This window comes from Mesocricetus auratus, unplaced genomic scaffold (assembly GCF_017639785.1).
Source record: "Mesocricetus auratus isolate SY011 unplaced genomic scaffold, BCM_Maur_2.0 Super-Scaffold_100013, whole genome shotgun sequence".
NCBI classification, from domain to species: domain Eukaryota; kingdom Metazoa; phylum Chordata; class Mammalia; order Rodentia; family Cricetidae; genus Mesocricetus; species Mesocricetus auratus.
The window spans coordinates 12,174,604-12,193,015 of NW_024429196.1; the positions used below are offsets into that span (position 1 = coordinate 12,174,604).

The following is an 18,412-nucleotide window of genomic DNA, read 5'->3' on the forward strand; positions in this document are numbered from 1 at the left end:
AGTCATGAAAAGGGCATTTTACTGTAGAGATAAACGCTCATGATCTGACATCCCAATACCTTCTCCTGTCGTTGGTGGCAGCAGGGTGAGGGTGGTGATGGTGTGGACGTGGTGGCGGGGTGGAATGGGGTGGAGGTGGTGGCAGGGGAGGGTGGGGTAGGGGTGGTGGCAAGGTGGGTGGGGGTGGGGTGGTAGCGGTTCCATGATGGTGGGGTGGGTGGAGGTGGGTTTTGGTGGTGGTGGGGTGGGTGGTAGGCTGGGGAGTGTCTGCTCAGTATTTCTACTTGGCCCTGTGGCCTGTGTGAGTTTTGGTCTTTTAGAATCTATTTGTGAGGAGGGACAGCTGACCTGCTGGACAGGCTCAGAGGTCCTCACCTGCCTATGAATGAGGTGCTTCTAGGCCTCAGTTCAGGTGTTCTCAGTAAGGGCAGAAGGGAAGTGAGGACTGCAGATAAAGGAAAGGCAGAGGCTGTAGAGAGCTAGGCGCTCCAAAGTGCAGATCCTGGGAAGTAGTGTGCACCAGGCCTCTCTTTCCCTGACCTTCTCGCATTCCTATCTAGTCTCTCTTTGAGTCTACAAGAAGCAATTTCTAGAAGCTATAAAAATTGTGTGTGGTATGTATGTGTGTATGTGCCCATGTGTGTGTGTGGTATATGCATATGTCCATGTCCATGTGTGCATGTGCTTGTGTGTGCATGAATATGAAGGCCCCGTGTTAAAGTTGGGTGTCTTCCTTAATTGCTCTCTGTCTTATTTTTGAGGCAAGGCCATTCACTGAATCTGAAACTCATGTATTCAGCTAAGTTGACCTGTCAGGTAGTTGACTCCAGGGATCAAGTTGTCCCATTTATTAGTGTTGAGATTATAGAGGTGTGTGATGGGGGAAGTCCTTCTGTGTATATGCTGTATTATTGGTTGATGAGTAAAGCACTGTTGGCCAATAGGGATGCAAGATAGGTGGGACTAGAAGTCGAGGAGGATTCTGAGAAATGTAGTCAAGAGGAGGGAGTAGCCATGTGGTCCCAGAAAAGAGAGGACTCGTCAGGATGCCATCCTTGGAAAGATAAGTCCTTATAGAAATATATGTTAGTAGTCATGGGTTAATACTTAAGACAGAACTAGCCAATGAGAAGCCCTGGACATTGGCCGGCAGCATTGTAACTAAGAGTCTCTGTGTGTTATTTGGGGCTGATGTGGCACTGGGACCAGGCTGGTGGGAAGGACACTCATTACAAATGGTGCCCATCATGCTTAGCTTAATATTTCCGCATTATAGATGTGCTACTACATCTGACTTTATATGTGGGTGCTGGAGAGTTTAACTCGGTTTCTTATGCTTATTGGCAAGCACTTTATTTCTGCATATTATCTATCATCCATCTGTCATCTGTCTGTCATCTATCTAATATTTTTATGATTTATAAAAATATGATCATATATTAATGGGGTGCTATGTCATATTTTATACATTTATATAACATTTAATCAGATTAATATTACTCAACTCCTCAAAATGTATCAGTTTTTATAGTGAAAATATTCAATATCCTTATATGTTTTTAGTGTCTGATTGTGTGATCCATCTATCCAATGTCAAATATCTCATCATAGATTGTGTGGGAACAGTTTCTTATTAACACTTGCATAACCCTAAAGGGGAACTTATAGATGGCAGAGTTTAAATTAACTGCAAATTTCCTCACTACATGCAATATCTACAAGTAGTAATATTTCTAGAAGTAGTAATATCAGTCCATCTTTCTCTTAAATGCAGTAGGTCTATACTTCTTTGGCTCCTGTCATTTAGATCCTGCTCCTGAGGCAGACATGGGTTCTCCCTGGAATATGCAGGAGAATTTTACGAGTAACAAGGAAAATCACATCATTTGCACCATTACAGACATCAAAGGGCACATACATAGGCCTCGGAGCACACAGAAAACTGAAAACATAAAATGCCTCTAAGTTTCAATCAACATTGGTGTTTGTTAAAGAAGAAAATGAGATTGGCCTGTGTGATTTGAGGACAGAAGGTGACAAGTGTCCATAAGCTCACTGAAGACTTGAGTGTTGGGTGTGAGAATAACACATGTTGAGTGGAGAGAAAAGGACACCATCTCTTCCATCTTATTTGTTCACCCTTTACATGGCTAATTCTGATGTTGAAGACAAAGGCTGAGTGTGAAGCGACCTTCACATCTCTAGAGAACTATTTATTCCTTTCTATAAATTTGATTTACTATTTGGACCAAAACTATTTTACCTTCATTAATCTGTAGTAATGAAGATAGAATTCTCTACACTTTATATCCTCTATGCTCTTTGCTTAGCCAAAGGGCATATTTCCCCTTTGTATGATACTGAGGATTGAACTCATGGCTTCAATTACACCAGGTTAAATGCTTCACCATAGCCTTTCCTTTGTATATATTGATTAGCAGAGCCAGCCAATGTTACTAGCAATTTATTGGTCATATTATTTTTCATGATGCTGCGAGTCATGAGGATGAGGATTTTGTTTCTTTAATCTCTGTGTCTCACTACTTAACATAAACTCTACTGAATAAATGAATTATTGTGGACCAACTTTGAAATACGCATAGAAAGGCCCAGGGGAGGCAAAAAGGGCAGCTGTTGACTACAATTAGGACTGATGGTGTATCGGCTGTTATGGCCATTGGAATAAATGGAAGGGCTTGGGACATTTAGATGGGGAGGGAGATGTTATTATGGGTGGCAAGAGAATCATTACCAAGGGACACCCAGACCTTTTAGTAGAACTGCAGAGGGCTGTCCCCTAGAAGCCGAGAGGTGGGGGAGCCCTCTGGGAATCAAAGTGTGACCATGGGTATAAGATGCCCAAGAACTCCCCAATAGACACTGTGGTTGTATGTCCCTGGTATTTGATATATCAGTATTAGACAGCAACAGCAAAGACTGAAAATATGATTCTATGAACTTGGAGTATCTTGGTGGCAAAACAGTGTCAGAAAGAACATCATTGTACCTTTTAGTTTCAAAGTTTTTCTTGTAGTAAAATTCCGGGTCATTAGCCTGAATGTTCCTCACTGCTGTGTTTTTCACTTTAGCAGTTTCTTTGCCTTGTTTTCTCATGAGATGTCTTCTTGCAGCTGAAACACATAAGGAACAAAGTAGTAATTGGCACAAGAAATAAACATTAAATGAGTGCAAACTAGAAGTTTTGACCACCATTGTCACAGAAAAAAATGAAAGTAAAGATGCCTAATAGACCTTTTTTTTTTCAAATGGGGGTCATTAGCATGATATACACTACAGCAATGCAATCACCATGGGACCACAGTGACACTGAGAACACGGATGGGATGGCAGCATGTCCCTTAGCTCGGCATTACTTCCTTTTTGTTATGTTCAATTCTTCAGAGTAGGCCCTCATTGTCTATATCTATAGTTCAGACATTTTCAGCAATTATCCTGGGAGTCATATATATTTTAGAATTCAGTTTTCAAAGTTCCCCTTTATTTTAGAAAGGTAACATGGAGTAACTATATATCCAGGACATTCCCTTGTCAGGATAGCTTTTCAAAGCAAAACTCAGGACCATTTCTTTACATCAGTAGACTGTTCTAACAACTTGGAATGAACTAATAACTGTAAACAGTCTTACTTCTTACCAGGTTGTTGGGGCTCCATTCCATATTGACTTAAGGTTAGAGAGTTCAAACCTAGCCTTGTTCTTTCAAGGTTAAAGGCCTAAGACCTAAAGTTCTAAGTTGTGGCTACTGAAGGATGTTTGGCTTAAGGTGTGGTCACTGGATGTCTTCCATAGATAACTGAATACTAGATCTAAGGTATGGTTACTAAATGTCTTGATCCTCAAGGCCAGATAACAAGACATTTGATTTATGGTGTGGTTACTAGATGTTTTGAGAATTAAGGAAATAATTACATTTGTTTGTTCCTTGCATCATTGGTAAGGAAGTCCTTTTGCATTTCTCCCCCTTTTTGTTGGGGTATATAAGAACTTTGAGTAATAAACTTAGGGCAATGCCCTCCCAACTCTATCTTCTGTCTCTAGTCTGTTTCTTTCCTCAATCCACACACCCCTTCTCAGGTATTAACCAGACTAGTCAGTGAACCAAATAGCAGGTTATGTTTAACTGACAGATGAGTTCTGAACATCTTTTTAATAGCTCAGAGTTGAGGATGAGGTCCTAAAGTACTTTTGTGTCTTGAGGGGAAGTTAACAGTTTGAAAATTAACTGATGGGCCGGGCGGTGGTGGCACACACCTTTAATCCCAGCACTGGGGAAGCAGAGGCAGGTGGATCTTTGTGAGTTCGATGCTGGGCTGGACCGACAGCCTCCAAAACAATACAGAGAAACCCTGTCTCGTAAAAACCAAAAAAAAAATTTAACTGATGGAACTGGGAACAGGACATCGGTTTTTGGGCAGTTGTCTATGATATTCATCATGTAAATGTTCTTCAGAATGTGTCCATGTATGTCAGTGAGCTAAAATTTGATTTAGTGAGCCTAGGCTAGCACCTAAAATGAAACAAAATAGATCAGAAGTAAAATGTCAGAGTGAAACATTTTTAATTATGGCTATTTGGTAAAAATTTTTTTTGCAAAATACTGTAGCAAGTCATCCTAGGCATGAGTTAAACTTACTAATACCTTTAAAGGAAAAAACCCAGCAAAATCCAAAGTCTATTAACATATTTTAATAAAAAGTTGCTAAGTATGATCCTATATATCACTTCCCTAGAGCTAATACAGGAGAATAGATGCCTTTTAACAAAAATGAAATTTAATTAAATTGCCGAAAATTATGACAATTGTCACCTTTGGAATAGAGTAGGAAAAATCTTATTGCCTAATGAGTTATGATATTGTAATATGATTCTTGTGACCCATTATAAATCCAGTTATTAACCACATCAAACAGGATTGGTCAATTGTGTTTCATTAATCCTTGACATGAAACTTAAAACCTCAAATTATTTAATTTAAAACAAAACATTTATCCAAATATTAAAAGTGTCAATCATTGTAACAGTCTAATTTAAGGTAGTATGAAAATAAACACGAAAGTCACACAAAAATTGCAAGGAAGTGCTAGAAGATTCAATTTATGACCATATATACATATCTCATTATACTTTCTACACTTCAAGGTGACTTTGGTAATTACCTGACTGTATTATTACAGCACTGTCTTTCCTCTTCTGCTGTAGCTTTTGGTATCTTCTTGAACCCAAGAATGCTCTGACACCGGCTTGAATCAAAACAAGCTTGTCAATGGCTTCCTTTCGCATTAGATTCAACTGTTCCACATGATAATATTTAAGGAACACCTTAAAAGAATTAAAATAAAGTACAGTAAGATCTTGGGACACAGACGTACAGGGGATGTTTGTCATTCTTGAAGAACAGACTGTATGTTGAACCTCTTAGGGTATAGAAGACATATTTGCTTCCTGGGCTTGTCTGTCAGTTCCATTTTGATGCTCAACCAAAATTTGTCTTTGAGAAGGAAGCAAAAGGAAGACCTGGCAACACTGAGGTCCTTTGGATCTGATAATAAGAAAAGGTAGAATCTGAGCTCTCTCTGGAAAATATTTAGCATCATATATTCTGGGTTAAGCTAATTTTTATGCTTAAAACATTTTACAGACATTGCTGTTTTCCAAATTTAAAAACCATACAACTCTGTCTCTTAATAAAAGGGCAGTTTATTCATCAAGTGTTCACTCACCAAATGATTCTTGGAACTTATTGTGTTTCTTTATCTGCTGGGGATATAAAGATGCATATGGCAGGGGACTGTCAAGGCACTGTCAATGGGGAAAGTGAGGCAGCTAGGGTCCGATCAGAATCAACAACTTTCTCTATAGACTAACCACAGGGTGACTTCAGGTCATTCTAAAGTTAACTTGAACTTGGGCAAGGCAGGAGCCTCAGACCAAAGACATTCTTGAATATCTTTCCTTTTCTTTATTTTTTTAAGTGGATAAATTCATCAACATATCTCACTTCTAAGAGTTCATTGAGCACATCAAGAAAACTAGTTAAAAATCAAATGTTGTAGCTGAGTCATAAGATCTAGTAACTGAACTGTAGAACTCTCTCAGCATGCCACTGAACATGGAAGCCTGGCACCACAGGTAAACAGTTCAGCATTATGGATTTTGATTGAATTCAATTTTAATTTTTACAGGATTCTGGATATTAATATATTTAGTCAATTCTGTTGTTGACAATTCATTTAAAATTCAATGTGTTTAAAAAGGTCATAATTTTTTGCATAGTGTTAGAAATGTTCTTGTATTAAACACTTTTATCCATGTTAATGAATTGGAAAGGTGAAGTGGAAAAATATGAATAGCTTTAAAATGCTACTTAAATATCATGCAGAACTGGCAGGCAAAGGGCCTTTTTACAAGTTAAAAGTTCCATTTGAAGTTACACATGCATTTTTGACCATAAATGATGATGTTTTAGCCTGACAGAGTTCATCTTTGTGAGCATTTTAAAGAAAATAGTCTGAATAGAACATATATCCTCTGAGCACCTTGAATTCTCCTTTATCAAATATATAAAAAAGTGTTATTTAGTCTAAGACAGATGATCAGAAAAATCTGTGAAATTGTTACTTGGATAATACATCCTCTGAACATCATGAAATTCTCTCCCCTCCTCCTATGCCCAAGACACGATACTCAAATTTCTTATAAATGAGGGCATTTGTTCTGGTCCCATTGAGGTGGTTGACAGTCTAGCTATTCTTGAATGATCAATCTGTGAGTATTTCTTTAGTTTTGTTCTTTTCCCACCCTGTCTTGGGGTGTAACTGGCATACCTCCAAGACACATTTAGAATGCACTGGTATATCTGGTATACCTCCAAGACACATTTAGAATGCACTGGGACTTACCCACCTTAAGAGGCTCTAAGGACACATGCCAGGTCAGGTGAATCCATTCTCCAAACAGCTACTTGTTTGGCTTCCATATTCAAGATGAGTTTTTAAAAATATTTGTTATCTAGGGAGCTAAGTAAGATTCCCCAGGCTCCCAAAGTTTGTAATATATGCACCAGTACTCAAACATACAGTGGGTCTCGTGATGATACTAACTATTTTACTTTAGTTAAATTTCAAGTTTATAATAGAAACCAAGTGAGAATTTATAAAAGAAGAGAAAAGCAGGAATCCCATTCTGATCATATACGCTCTCTGACTGTTTGGAAGTGATAAAGTAGATAAAATGATGACTGGCAGTATATGCCTTTAATCTTATCACTGGCAGCAGAAGCAGGAGTGTCTCTGAGTTTAAACCCAGCCTGGAATGAATTTTAGGCCAGTGAAGGATTCACAGTGAGACTCTGGTCCCTCCCATAGAAAAATATATGCTTGTTTACAATACCATTTGAAATTAAGTATATTTATTGCCAGTGTCATTGGGGTTTTTCTTTTGGATAAATCTTTGAAATAAATTTTTTCACACTGCCTGCATCAAGTTTGCCATGAGCATGTCTGTGGAACATTTTCTTGATTGCTAACTGACATAAGAAGGCATAGCCCGCTGTGGGCAGTGTCATCCTTAGGCAGGTGGGGCCATGTTTTATAAAGATCAAAAATGTTTTATCTTCATGAAGGAAGGCTTTATGCATTATAAGTTCCATGCCCAGTTTTACATATTCTCTAACAAAAATCATATTAGTTTCAATAATAGTAAGATGTTACAACTCTTACAAATCCACTAATCATTTTCCATAAAAATTACATAAAAAACATTACTTTTGTTTTTCCAAGAGCCCAATTATCAAGACCAGCCTTTTCCAAAATGGTAGCGCATGTGTCTGGGCTCACTGGGGGTTCTTCACTGGACTTGTAGCAGAGAACATAATACCTGAAAGATAAAAATGGCTAGTTTGTCTGTATAGTGGTCCAACATCTCAGTAGTCGTAGCCAACTAGCAGTTTTATTACGGTGAAGGGATGAGACTACCAGACTAAATGCTTGGCTTTCATATGTCCCCCAAATGACAGCAGAGTGAAACAACTCCAGACAGACACAAACCTAGAGCAATCTGTGACTTCACTCCTGTTATTACTCTCCATTTGGTTCTAGTCATAAACATCATATAAAGGGAATCTTTTAATACTCACAGGCACATGAAAATAGAATGTTTATGGATGTGTGTGCAGATTACTGGAAAATCAAGTTGAAAGTCTACAGAATTTAAATTACTTTAGGGTTCAATATTTCATAAATGATGGAACTGGGGTTTAAAGCTAAGTTTGACTTTAAAGTCTGAGTACTCATTGTGATGGCTAACCTTGGTTGTTGGCTTGACACCCTGAAAAGAGAAAACGTTAGTTGAAGAACTGCCTACATCAGGTTTGCTTATGGCCGTGTCTGTGGGGCATTTTCTTGATTGCTAACCAGTGTAAGAAGGCCTACCCCACTGTGAGTGGTGTGATCACTAGGCAAGTGAGCCTGGACTGAACAAGAAAGTTGAACATGAACCTGAGAACAAGCCATTAAACAGTGTTCCTTTGTTGGTTCCTCCTTCAAGCTCTTGCCTTGAGTTCCTGTCTTGGCCTTCCTCGATGATGAACCATAATCTATAGGCTAAAATAAACCCTTTCTTCCCCAAGTTGGTTTTTGTCACATCAACAGAAAGCAAAGTAGAACCTACTATACTGCCCTGTCATCCATGAACTCTGCTTAGGGGATTGCAAGCCATGACTGTGCATAGGTATGAGTATAAAATGGAGCTAATTTCTCTGGATCTTAGAATACAGGTCAACTGAACAACAACAACTTCCCCAAACAGTTAAATACCCTGTACTACAGTTCAGACCTTACATGTCTTTAATGACTCACGTGCTAAAGACCTTTGGAAGACTTTGGGAATTATAAGAAGTGCCATCCAATGGGAAGTCTTCAGGTTACTGGGGATGTGTCCTTGAAGAGGTTATTGGACCCCATCTGAGTACGATATAGCACCACAGGCCCAACGTCATGGAGCCAGTCAATGGACTGGATCAACCTTTTATCTTCATCAGTCGACTATTTCAGATTATTCACCATGATTGGTGAAAACTGATTAACACAGTAAGTTCATATTGGGCACCTTCCCTTAGGATTGTTTTCTTGTCACAAAGCAGGGAAGCTTATCTGTAATCACTGAGAAAGGGCCCGGAGAATTTTCCAACCAAGGAGGGTTAGTCAATGCCAAGGCAGGGCACAGGGTGGGGTGTAGGGGGCTATCTAATCCCACTTAGAGCCTCAGGAGATCTTTTAAAAACAGTTTGCCTGACGAACAGCTGCCAACTTCGGTGACAGCATTCAGAAAAGGTTTAGCCGGGTTATTTCAGGAACTTTGTGTTATTTAGAAAAGTGATTTTTTTTCACTAAATCCATAGCTTTTACCCCTTTCTTTCCCACTTATAATCTAGTAAATTGCTGTTCTATGGCATCATGGGCTTTGAACCATGAGGGAGAATTACTTTTCACTTCTTAGTTTCTAAATAAACAACCACCCGCAAACAAAGCAGCATCAACACAATGGATTTAATCTTCTTTGTGGTCTGTGCTATAAAACCTTGGCTATTGAAAGCATAAAGCTCATATAATTTTAACCCACTGGCTGCCTCATTTCCTTTTCTGTTGCTTCACTAATGCCTACTCTTCCAGTCCAACTTAATCCAAGTCCTCTGAGTTTTTTGGCACACCAGTTTATTGGGACCTGAATATCTTCCTTTTCATTTCTTTTTCACTCCCTAGTCTCATGAGGTAAACAGCTTTGCCTGAACACATAAGCCTGGTGAGCCATTACAGCTCACTTCCCATAAAAGGCACACTTCCTGCCTTCCCTGATAACTGCATGCTCTGCCAGATCCTGGCTTGTGGGTCCTGACTTTGACATTTTGGTTGTGAGCCTAGCCTTTAACGCTGAGCTATCCCTCCAGGCCCTGACCTTGACATTTGGATGTAACACTTTTTCCCTCTGTAGACTCTTATGCTGTGCACACCAGTCTTTTGAACTTGTCATTTACTACTTTGCCTTTCTTGCTAACTTCCCTTTGACTCTGATAATCTTAACTGGGTTTTCAATTGCTGAAGATAAGCCAGTTTTAAAACTGTGTCTCCACAGCTCTCTTAGCACTGTAGCTTAGAATACATATAATATATTAGTAATATTTAAGTAGAATAAGTTAGAAAAGACCAATTACTAGATACTGATTTATTGGCTTATTTAGTGATTTACTTAAAGTCCTTCATGTACTACTTACTGCCAAGCAGGACTACAGTTGCTACCTGAAACAGAACAACCTGGAGAAACAGCTGAAAACAAAACCCCCAAACAGTTGCTACCCTTAGTACCCTGGCCACAAACGCTAATAACCACTATATGTCTTTAAAAAACAAAGGGCCCCAAGCTAACTGCCATGTATACCTTGCTTCTGGAAAAAGTCTCACTTGATTGGTTGCCTCACTTGGCAGTTTTATAACATAAAATGTAAATGCAAACTGGATTTGGACTGAAGCCTTTAAGGAGACACAGGCCCTAGGCTGAGTTCACTGGTGAATACATCTCCTTTCTTATACCTTCATTGGTGTCAGAGTGCTTACTCCAGAGAGATTATTACAACAATATTTATATTAATATTTAAGAAGGTTACTGTCCTCCCAACACATAAAATATATGATACTAAAATCAAATTTTATTTTTAACCTTGCAACCCCTTTACATCTAATATTTTCAGTTATGTACTTTCATGGACAGAATTGAATGTAAATTATATATAAAGTGGTAGGGTGTTCTTGATTTCAGGGCATTCCAAATCTCTCTCTCTCTCTCTCTCTCTCTCTCTCTCTCTCTCTCTCTCTCTCTCTCTCTCTCTCTCTCCTCCCTCCATCCCTCCATCCCTCCCTCTCTCCATCCTTCGTTTTCTTCTTAAACGCTATGATGAATTTCTGAAAAATAAGAAGATCAGCAGGAAGAATTCTCATTATATTGAACATGAATCTTAGATGCTACTCTGGGTTGAGGAGGAAGTGTTATGTCCCACCCCACACACACCAGAGGTGCAGGTTTTGAAGCTTGATTCAGTGGTGCTGCTGCTGAGAGGTAAGTAGATCACAAGGATGTGTAACTTGTCAGTAGGATTGCTATTAGGAGTTGGGATCCATTGGAGGAAGGAGCTACCTGAAGTCACAGGCATGAACTTGTATCTGCAGGCTATACCTTTCTGGTCCCTAGCCTCTTCCTCATGTACCTGCACCTGCAGGATGTACCTTTCCTGTGCCTGCCGTTTTCCTCTCAGTCTCCCTCTACTTCCTGGCTGTCAAAAGGACAGCTGCTGTCTTCCACTATGCACTTCTGCCATGGAGTGTCTAGTTTGCCTCAGGTCTGAAAGCAACATAGCCAGGTGACCGTGGAGTGAAACCACTGAAGCTGCGAGCCCACACACGTCTCTCCTCTCTCAAGTTTCTTCTCTCAGGTATTTGTCCCAGTGACAGACTACCAACTATTGTAGTTACATTAGCCAGGTAAAAGAAAGCATGGTATAGATTTTCTTTTGGGGAGGTGTTCTTAATATTCTTTTATATACTTTGAAAAAAAGATTATAAAATTTTATAGATGGGGAGTTCTTTAAACATTAAAATTGCCTGAAAAACTGCAATATGTCTACAACTTGAAATTTCTTTATATTTCATGATGAATAGAAACAATAGGATTGACAACTATCAGAAACATGGGCATTTAAAATATTGAATATTTAAAATATTGAACCTCAGCATTATCACTAATGTAGTACTTAAAATACACTTACTATATAAAAATTAATTTTATAATGATTGTAAGTGCTAAGAACTCTTTGTACCTAGTGGATTCTTTCTTAAATTAGGAAAGATTAAATCGACATAAATTTAATTGACTTTCTATATCGGCCAAATCTCCATAGACATGACATTATTCAATCTGATCATTATAACTGTTCTATCAGAGGATCATAGCAGACGTAGGAGGTGAGGAGAGTAAGACGCCACAGGGACCAGTGTTTCTCAACGCAGGACTGCTGGTATTTGGGTTTGGAGAGCTTTGCTATGGAAGCTGCCCTCTGTGCTGCAGATGAGAAGATTAGCAGCATCCTGGACCTCCACTCACTGGGTGAGAGCACCCTTCTCTAAGGCATGGCATCCCAAAATGTCTCCAGATATTGCTAAGAATCTTTTGAGGGATGCAGTCTCTCCTACCTGAGAATTGTTGGTGTTCTTCCATGGCCAACGAGCAAATGGTAGCATTGGGCTGAGAATGTAGATCTCCTCGTTCATCGGTGCAGAACCATAGACCCTTGACCTTCCAGTCTTTCTCACGCATCTTCTTCCATCACAGAGACTTCCCAGAGCATAGCAGAGCTTCCCAGACTCAACTAATAATAGCTATATTTTCTTTTCACTATTTCACCTTTTGCTTCTTCCCTAAACCCCTTAGACTATTCTCCACCAGTTTACATTCTACAGTTCTCCTGAAATGTTTTAAAAATATAAACCACACAAAGGAAATGTAAGGAATCCACATACCTCCTTATAAAGTTAGCAAACAGTATCCGATGAGAGTAACCGAGCTTTCGAATTCTGGCTGTTTCCAAAATCCCTGTGCAATGCAGCTGTAGCAGAACTTTCTCTTTGTCGTATTTTCTTGCTTGTCTCTCATTATTTGGCTTGATGCAACGCACAAAATGAGGTTGGTCCACCACCATTTTAGATAACAAATCCATCAAGGAATACTATAATATACAACATGAAATTAATTTCACGGTATGACATTAAGGAAAGTATGAATTTGTAGGCCTTCATTTAAAAAATTTTTTTAATTTTAATTTTAAATAGCTTGCTTCACATGTCAATCCCAGTTCTTTCTCCCTTCCCTCCTCCCGCAGCCCCCCAAAATCCCCCCCAGCCTCCCACCCTATCGCCACTTCCTTCCACATAGGGGATCTCTAGAGTCTGTCATTTCACTCAGGGCAGGGTCCAGGCACTCCCCTAAGAGTCCAGGCTGAGAGAGCACCCTCTTTGTGTTATGGACACACAAAGTCCGTTTGTATGCCAGGGATAAACACTGATCTACTGCCCAGGACCCCATAGGTTGCCCAGGGTAGGCCTTCACTTTTATTACAAGGTAGCCGTCTTAAGAATTAATGTTACAAATGGCTAATCACAGGGAGTGGAAAGAGATCTGATAAAATGGAAAGGAATTCATCTAAAAATTACAGATCCAATGATAGGTAGGGCAATAACTAGGAGGCTGTCTATGAAAAGTTCTAGAAACTCTTAAGGCAGCATTAAGTGATAAATTTATTTTTTACATACTTTTAAAGTAATTATATCCTCTCAAACAAACACACCAAATTACAATATCAAGACATACAATTTAGTTAATTTACTTTATATACTAATTTTCTTGTCCTACTCTGTCTTTGTAGAAAGTATAAAAAACAAACACTTTAATCTCTTGTTGGAATCATCTACTTTAAAATTAGGGCAGAGAAGTTAGTTTCAAAAATAGAACACATATGAAAATAATCAAATTATTAGCCATTTAACTATTTTACCGTGTTTTAGTTTATTGTATTACTGATTTAGGGAGAATATTTTTGTTAAATTGATATTAAAACTTTATTTTGTACCAATGCTTTGTTAAAATATCAGCCGGTTACTGGATAATTAAGAACAGCCTATTAGGAGGAACAGAGTTCAATAAAAATGGAACCTCAGCAAAGTACTTATCTCCAAGCCTGGATCAGAATTTCCTGGCAAGGCAGTGAGTAGACACAATGTGGGGGACTGGTTTTTTCAGTGCTGGAAATGCAAATATCTGGAGTCCCAGGGCCAGTGCCACCCAAGTCCTGAACTTAGACAACTGACAAATCTTCTGCATTTGTATGCTTTCCTCTTGGGGACCAGCTCAGATGGGATCTTCCCAAACAGCTGCAACTGCCACTCTGGAGCCCTGTCATTACATTATCTGTGAGTCATCGTTCCTTTAGTCATGCAAACATCTGCCAGGCACTGGGATATAAAGGTGACAATGCCTGCCTGCTTTCCTGAACGATTTAGGCTTGGGCTTTTTTAGGACTTAGGCATAGTCATGCTCCTTCCATCCTTGTCAGCAGAATGAAAAAATAGCTTGAGGACATACTACATTCTGCATGGAATCAATCCTCTGTCAATTTTTGCTTCAGCTTGGAGATTAAAATGATTTCATGACCTGATCAGATTTAACATACACAATGTTTGATGGTAACAACAGTTGTACAATAATGGTACCGACAACTCACTAAGAAGTAAAGTTATCTGGCTGTAAGCATGTTTAGTGATTCACACATGCCGCCTTGATGATATAAAGGGACTTGCCAGCAGTGGACACAGGCTTTTGGCATCTAAGTGCACCAGAAAATACTCAAGTAGGATTTGATACAGTGTCCACTATAAACTCAGGGCTTTGAGAATATATAACATAAGTATTCGGTTGAAAAAGTGCTTCACTATTCCATTATAGAAATGCATAAATTCATTGGATAACCAATAGCAAATTTAATCTGACTGAATCTACATCTTCCATGTTAAGTGATATTATTAGCAATTGCCAAGTTTTAGGTGGTATTTTCTCCATTGTCCTGGCTGGCTGAAGAGGTAAGAGGTAAGTGAAAACTGGAACTATATTGACAGTGCTTATCTCAGGTTCTTCAACACACAGGGAGGGAAGTGCTTCTTTTCTTTTCCTTTTCTCATACTGTCCAAAGAAGGTCACCTTGTTCCTATGCCCTGGTGTCTACTGTGCCTCTGGTGAGTCTCTCCTTCCCCAGTCCTATGCTGGGCTCTCTGCTCCTGCTGAAAGTATCAGCTTGTGTTTGTGTAAGGAAATATGGGCTTGAGATCCATGCTCAACCTCACCCATCCTTGTTCCATTCAGGGACATTGAATTAAAATTCCTTCCTTCCTTCCTTCCTTCCTTCCTTCCTTCCTTCCTTCCTTCCTTCCTTCCTTCCATTCATCTTTACATCTTTATTCCCTTCATTCTTTCCTTTCTTTCTTCTTTTTTTCCTTTCCAGTGGGAAAGCATTTGGCTATACAGACACTGTTCTGCTTTGTTTCTTTTGTTTTGAGACAGGGTCTAACTATGTGGGATTGATTTTTTTCAGTGCTGGAAATGAAAATCCATCTATGAACTTACTAGGTAGACTAGGCTGGCCTTGAACTTGACAGAGATCTGCCAGTCTCTGATCATCAAATGTTGGAAATAAAGACAAGCACCACTATGTACAGGTTATATGGAAAAATTTCAATATAGTTATGGAATTCCATTGTGATTTTCATAGGGTACACTATTTCACAGGTAAAATACCAAAATAAAGCAATCTACAGACGAAACTAAATGCTAACAAAGCCTGTACCAACACCGTTAATGGGCGTAATAAATGGTGTCTTTTACTAGTTACCACTTTTTATATGTAACTGATTTAGAGTGAGCAGTGTCCTTAAATACAGAATATCATAATTTAATATCTTACCTTAAAATATGATGCAACCGTTTGCGTTTTCATGTTGGTGGTTTCACAGGCATGGCGTGTGATGTCTCTAGTTTCATCCTAAGGAGACCAAAGAAGATGGTAAGGCCTTGCCACCTTCTGCACATTGCAATCTACAAGGAGTACATGATATGTTCCATCAGCCTACCTTAGTCTAGGAGTATAAAAGCACAAAGCCACACAATGTTATTGATAAGCATACTTTAAGGGCTGATGTGTAAGTTGCATTGTCTGTGTTGACTAGACTTGTGCAGAACATGAGTGTTTCTGATCCTGACCACACACACATTTTTATTTAGAAATAATATAAAATTTAAAGGTTGAAAAGAGGAATAAAGCAGAAAAGTATATTTCTGATGTTTGAGCTGCTGTCAGTAAAGCAACCATAAGATAAATAGTCTTACCTTGGTCAAGTTTGTGGATTTTTCTGGATTCCTCATCTGATAGTTTATTATATTTTTAGTTTTAGAAAGTGGCAGATTACCTATGGGAAATGCAGGTAAAATGAATTTATCTTTTAGAACCCTGAGTGGCTGGATAATTTCCCCCATTTATTTAAAGTATTCTGAACATATTAACTCAGAAGCTTGGTTACAAGGATAAAGAATACTATGTGAAAATTATAAAAAAAATCTTTTGTTCTGCATAGCCCTGGCTGTCCTGGAACTTGCTCTGTAGATGAGGCTGGCCTAAACCTCACAGAGATTCACCTGCCTCTGCCTCCCAAGTGCTGGGATTAAAGATATGCCCCACCTCTGAAAGGCTACAATAAATAATTTTCTGGTTTTGTTTTTGTCTTCCCCTCCTCTCCACTCTCCTCCTCCTTTCCCTCTTCTTTCCCCCTCCTTTTCCTCTTTGCCCCTCCTCTTCCTCTTCCCCCGCCTCTTTCTCTTGCTCTTCTTCATTGTCTTTGAAATGATCATGCCACATAGTCCAGGATGATCTCACACTGATGGCAATACTCCTGTTTCAGCCTCCTGGATCCCAGGAGTACAGGCATGTGCTATCATCACACTCAGCTACAACACATCCCAAATTCAGAAAAAGGAAAACCAACCTACTATATGACAAAATAGGACATGTAGAGGTGAGTGACAGGTTTCCTCTCAATTTTAGAAGATATGGGCAGATGGCGATTAAGGAGCAGCTAGCTTTGCATCTTTGTGTTAAGTGCTTTCTGAGATTTTCTTTAACTTGAGGTGGGCTTCAGAGTGAGTTCTAACATCTCATGAAGTGCTTTTGCAAATCAAGCATGAGTGATATCAATATGAATTTTCAATCTTAGCATTCAGAGGTGAGCTTTGTACATTCAAGGCAGTGAAACAGTTAAGGTTAAAAAAGCCAGAAAGACTGGACCTTGAACCACAGTTATTATTCTTAGTCAGGCTGCTGTTGGGTCATATCCTGTAGTTTGAATAAGACTCACTTTAAAGCAATTTACTAAAATGACACGCAAAGAGTTCAGAATTAGAATTTTATACACACACACACACACACACACACACACACACACACACGGATGTAAAAGCAATCCCCATTGAAATCCCAACACAATCTTCACAGACGCTGAAAGAAGAATTCTCAACTTTATATGGAAAGACCCAGGATAGCCAAAACAACAAGGCAAAGTCTGGAGGCATCACCATCCCTGACTTCAAGCTCTATTATAGAGCTATAGTCCTGAAAACAGCTTGGTATTGGCACAAAAATAGACAGGTAGACCAATGGAATAGAATTGAAAACCCTGATATTAACCCACACACATATGAACACTTGGTTTTTGACAAAGAATCTAAAATTATACAATGGAAAAAAGAAGGCATCTTCAACAAATGGTGCTGGCATAACTGGATGCTGGCATGTATGTAGAAGACTGCAGATAGATCCATGTCTATTTCCATGAACAAAACTTAAGTCCAAAAGGATTAAAGACCTCAGCATAAATCCAGTCACACTGGACCTGTTAGAAGAGAAAGTGGGAGGTACCCTTGAACGAATTGGTACAGGAGACTGCTTCCTGAACATAACACCAGTAGCACAGACACTGAATTCAACAATTAATACATGGGGCCTCCTGAAACTGAGAGGATTCTGTAAGGCAAAGGACACAGTCAACATGACAAAAGGGCAGCCCACAGAATGGGAAAGGATATTCACCAACCCCTTATCTGACAGAGGGCTGATCTCCAAAATTTACAAAGAACTCAAGAAACAAGTCTCAAAAACACCAAAGGATCCAATTAAAAAGTGGGGTACAAAACTAAATAGAGAATTCTCAATAGAGGAGTCTAAAATGACTGAAAGACACTTAAAGTGCTCAACATCCCTAGCCATCCGGAAATGCAAATCAAACAACTCTGAGATACTATATCATTCCTGTCAGAATGGTTAAAATAAAAAACACCAATGACAGTTTATGCTGGAAAAGATGTGGAGAAAGGGGAACACTCCTCTATTGATGGTGGTAGTGCCAACTCGTACAACCACTATGGAAATCAGTGTGGAGATTCCTCAGGAAAATGGGAATCAGTCTATCACAAGACCCAGCAATTTCACTCTTAGGCATATACCAAAAAGATGCACATACAACAAGGACGTCTGTTCCACTATGTTCACAGCAGCATTATTTGTAATAGCCAGATTCTGGAAGCAACCTAGATGTCCCTAAACTGAAGAGTGGATAGAGAAAATGTGGTACATTTACACAATGGAGTACTTCTCAGCAGAAAAAAAAAACAATGGAATCTTGAAATTTGCAGGCAAACAGATGGCACTAGAAGAAACAATCCTGAGTGAGGTAACCCAGTCACAAAAAGACAAA

General features: G+C 39.1%; 1 protein-coding gene across 5 annotated transcripts in view; it reads right to left on the reverse strand.

The window, feature by feature from the left end:
• Window positions 1-18,412, reverse strand: part of Myo3a (myosin IIIA) — a 188,246-nt gene that overhangs the window by 28,823 nt on the left and 141,011 nt on the right. For all 5 annotated transcript variants that reach the window (XR_005880707.1, XM_040755402.1, XM_040755399.1 and 2 more), the window contains 6 exons: window positions 15,996-16,075; window positions 15,574-15,651; window positions 12,584-12,789; window positions 7,784-7,895; window positions 5,177-5,339; window positions 3,008-3,131 (listed from right to left, as the gene is read on the reverse strand). Coding sequence is in view for 4 of the 5 variants with exons in the window: in XM_040755402.1 (XP_040611336.1) it covers window positions 3,008-3,131; window positions 5,177-5,339; window positions 7,784-7,895; window positions 12,584-12,789; window positions 15,574-15,651; window positions 15,996-16,075 (763 nt within the window). In the remaining variant the exon portion in view is untranslated. The remainder of the gene's footprint in view (window positions 1-3,007; window positions 3,132-5,176; window positions 5,340-7,783; window positions 7,896-12,583; window positions 12,790-15,573; window positions 15,652-15,995; window positions 16,076-18,412) is intronic.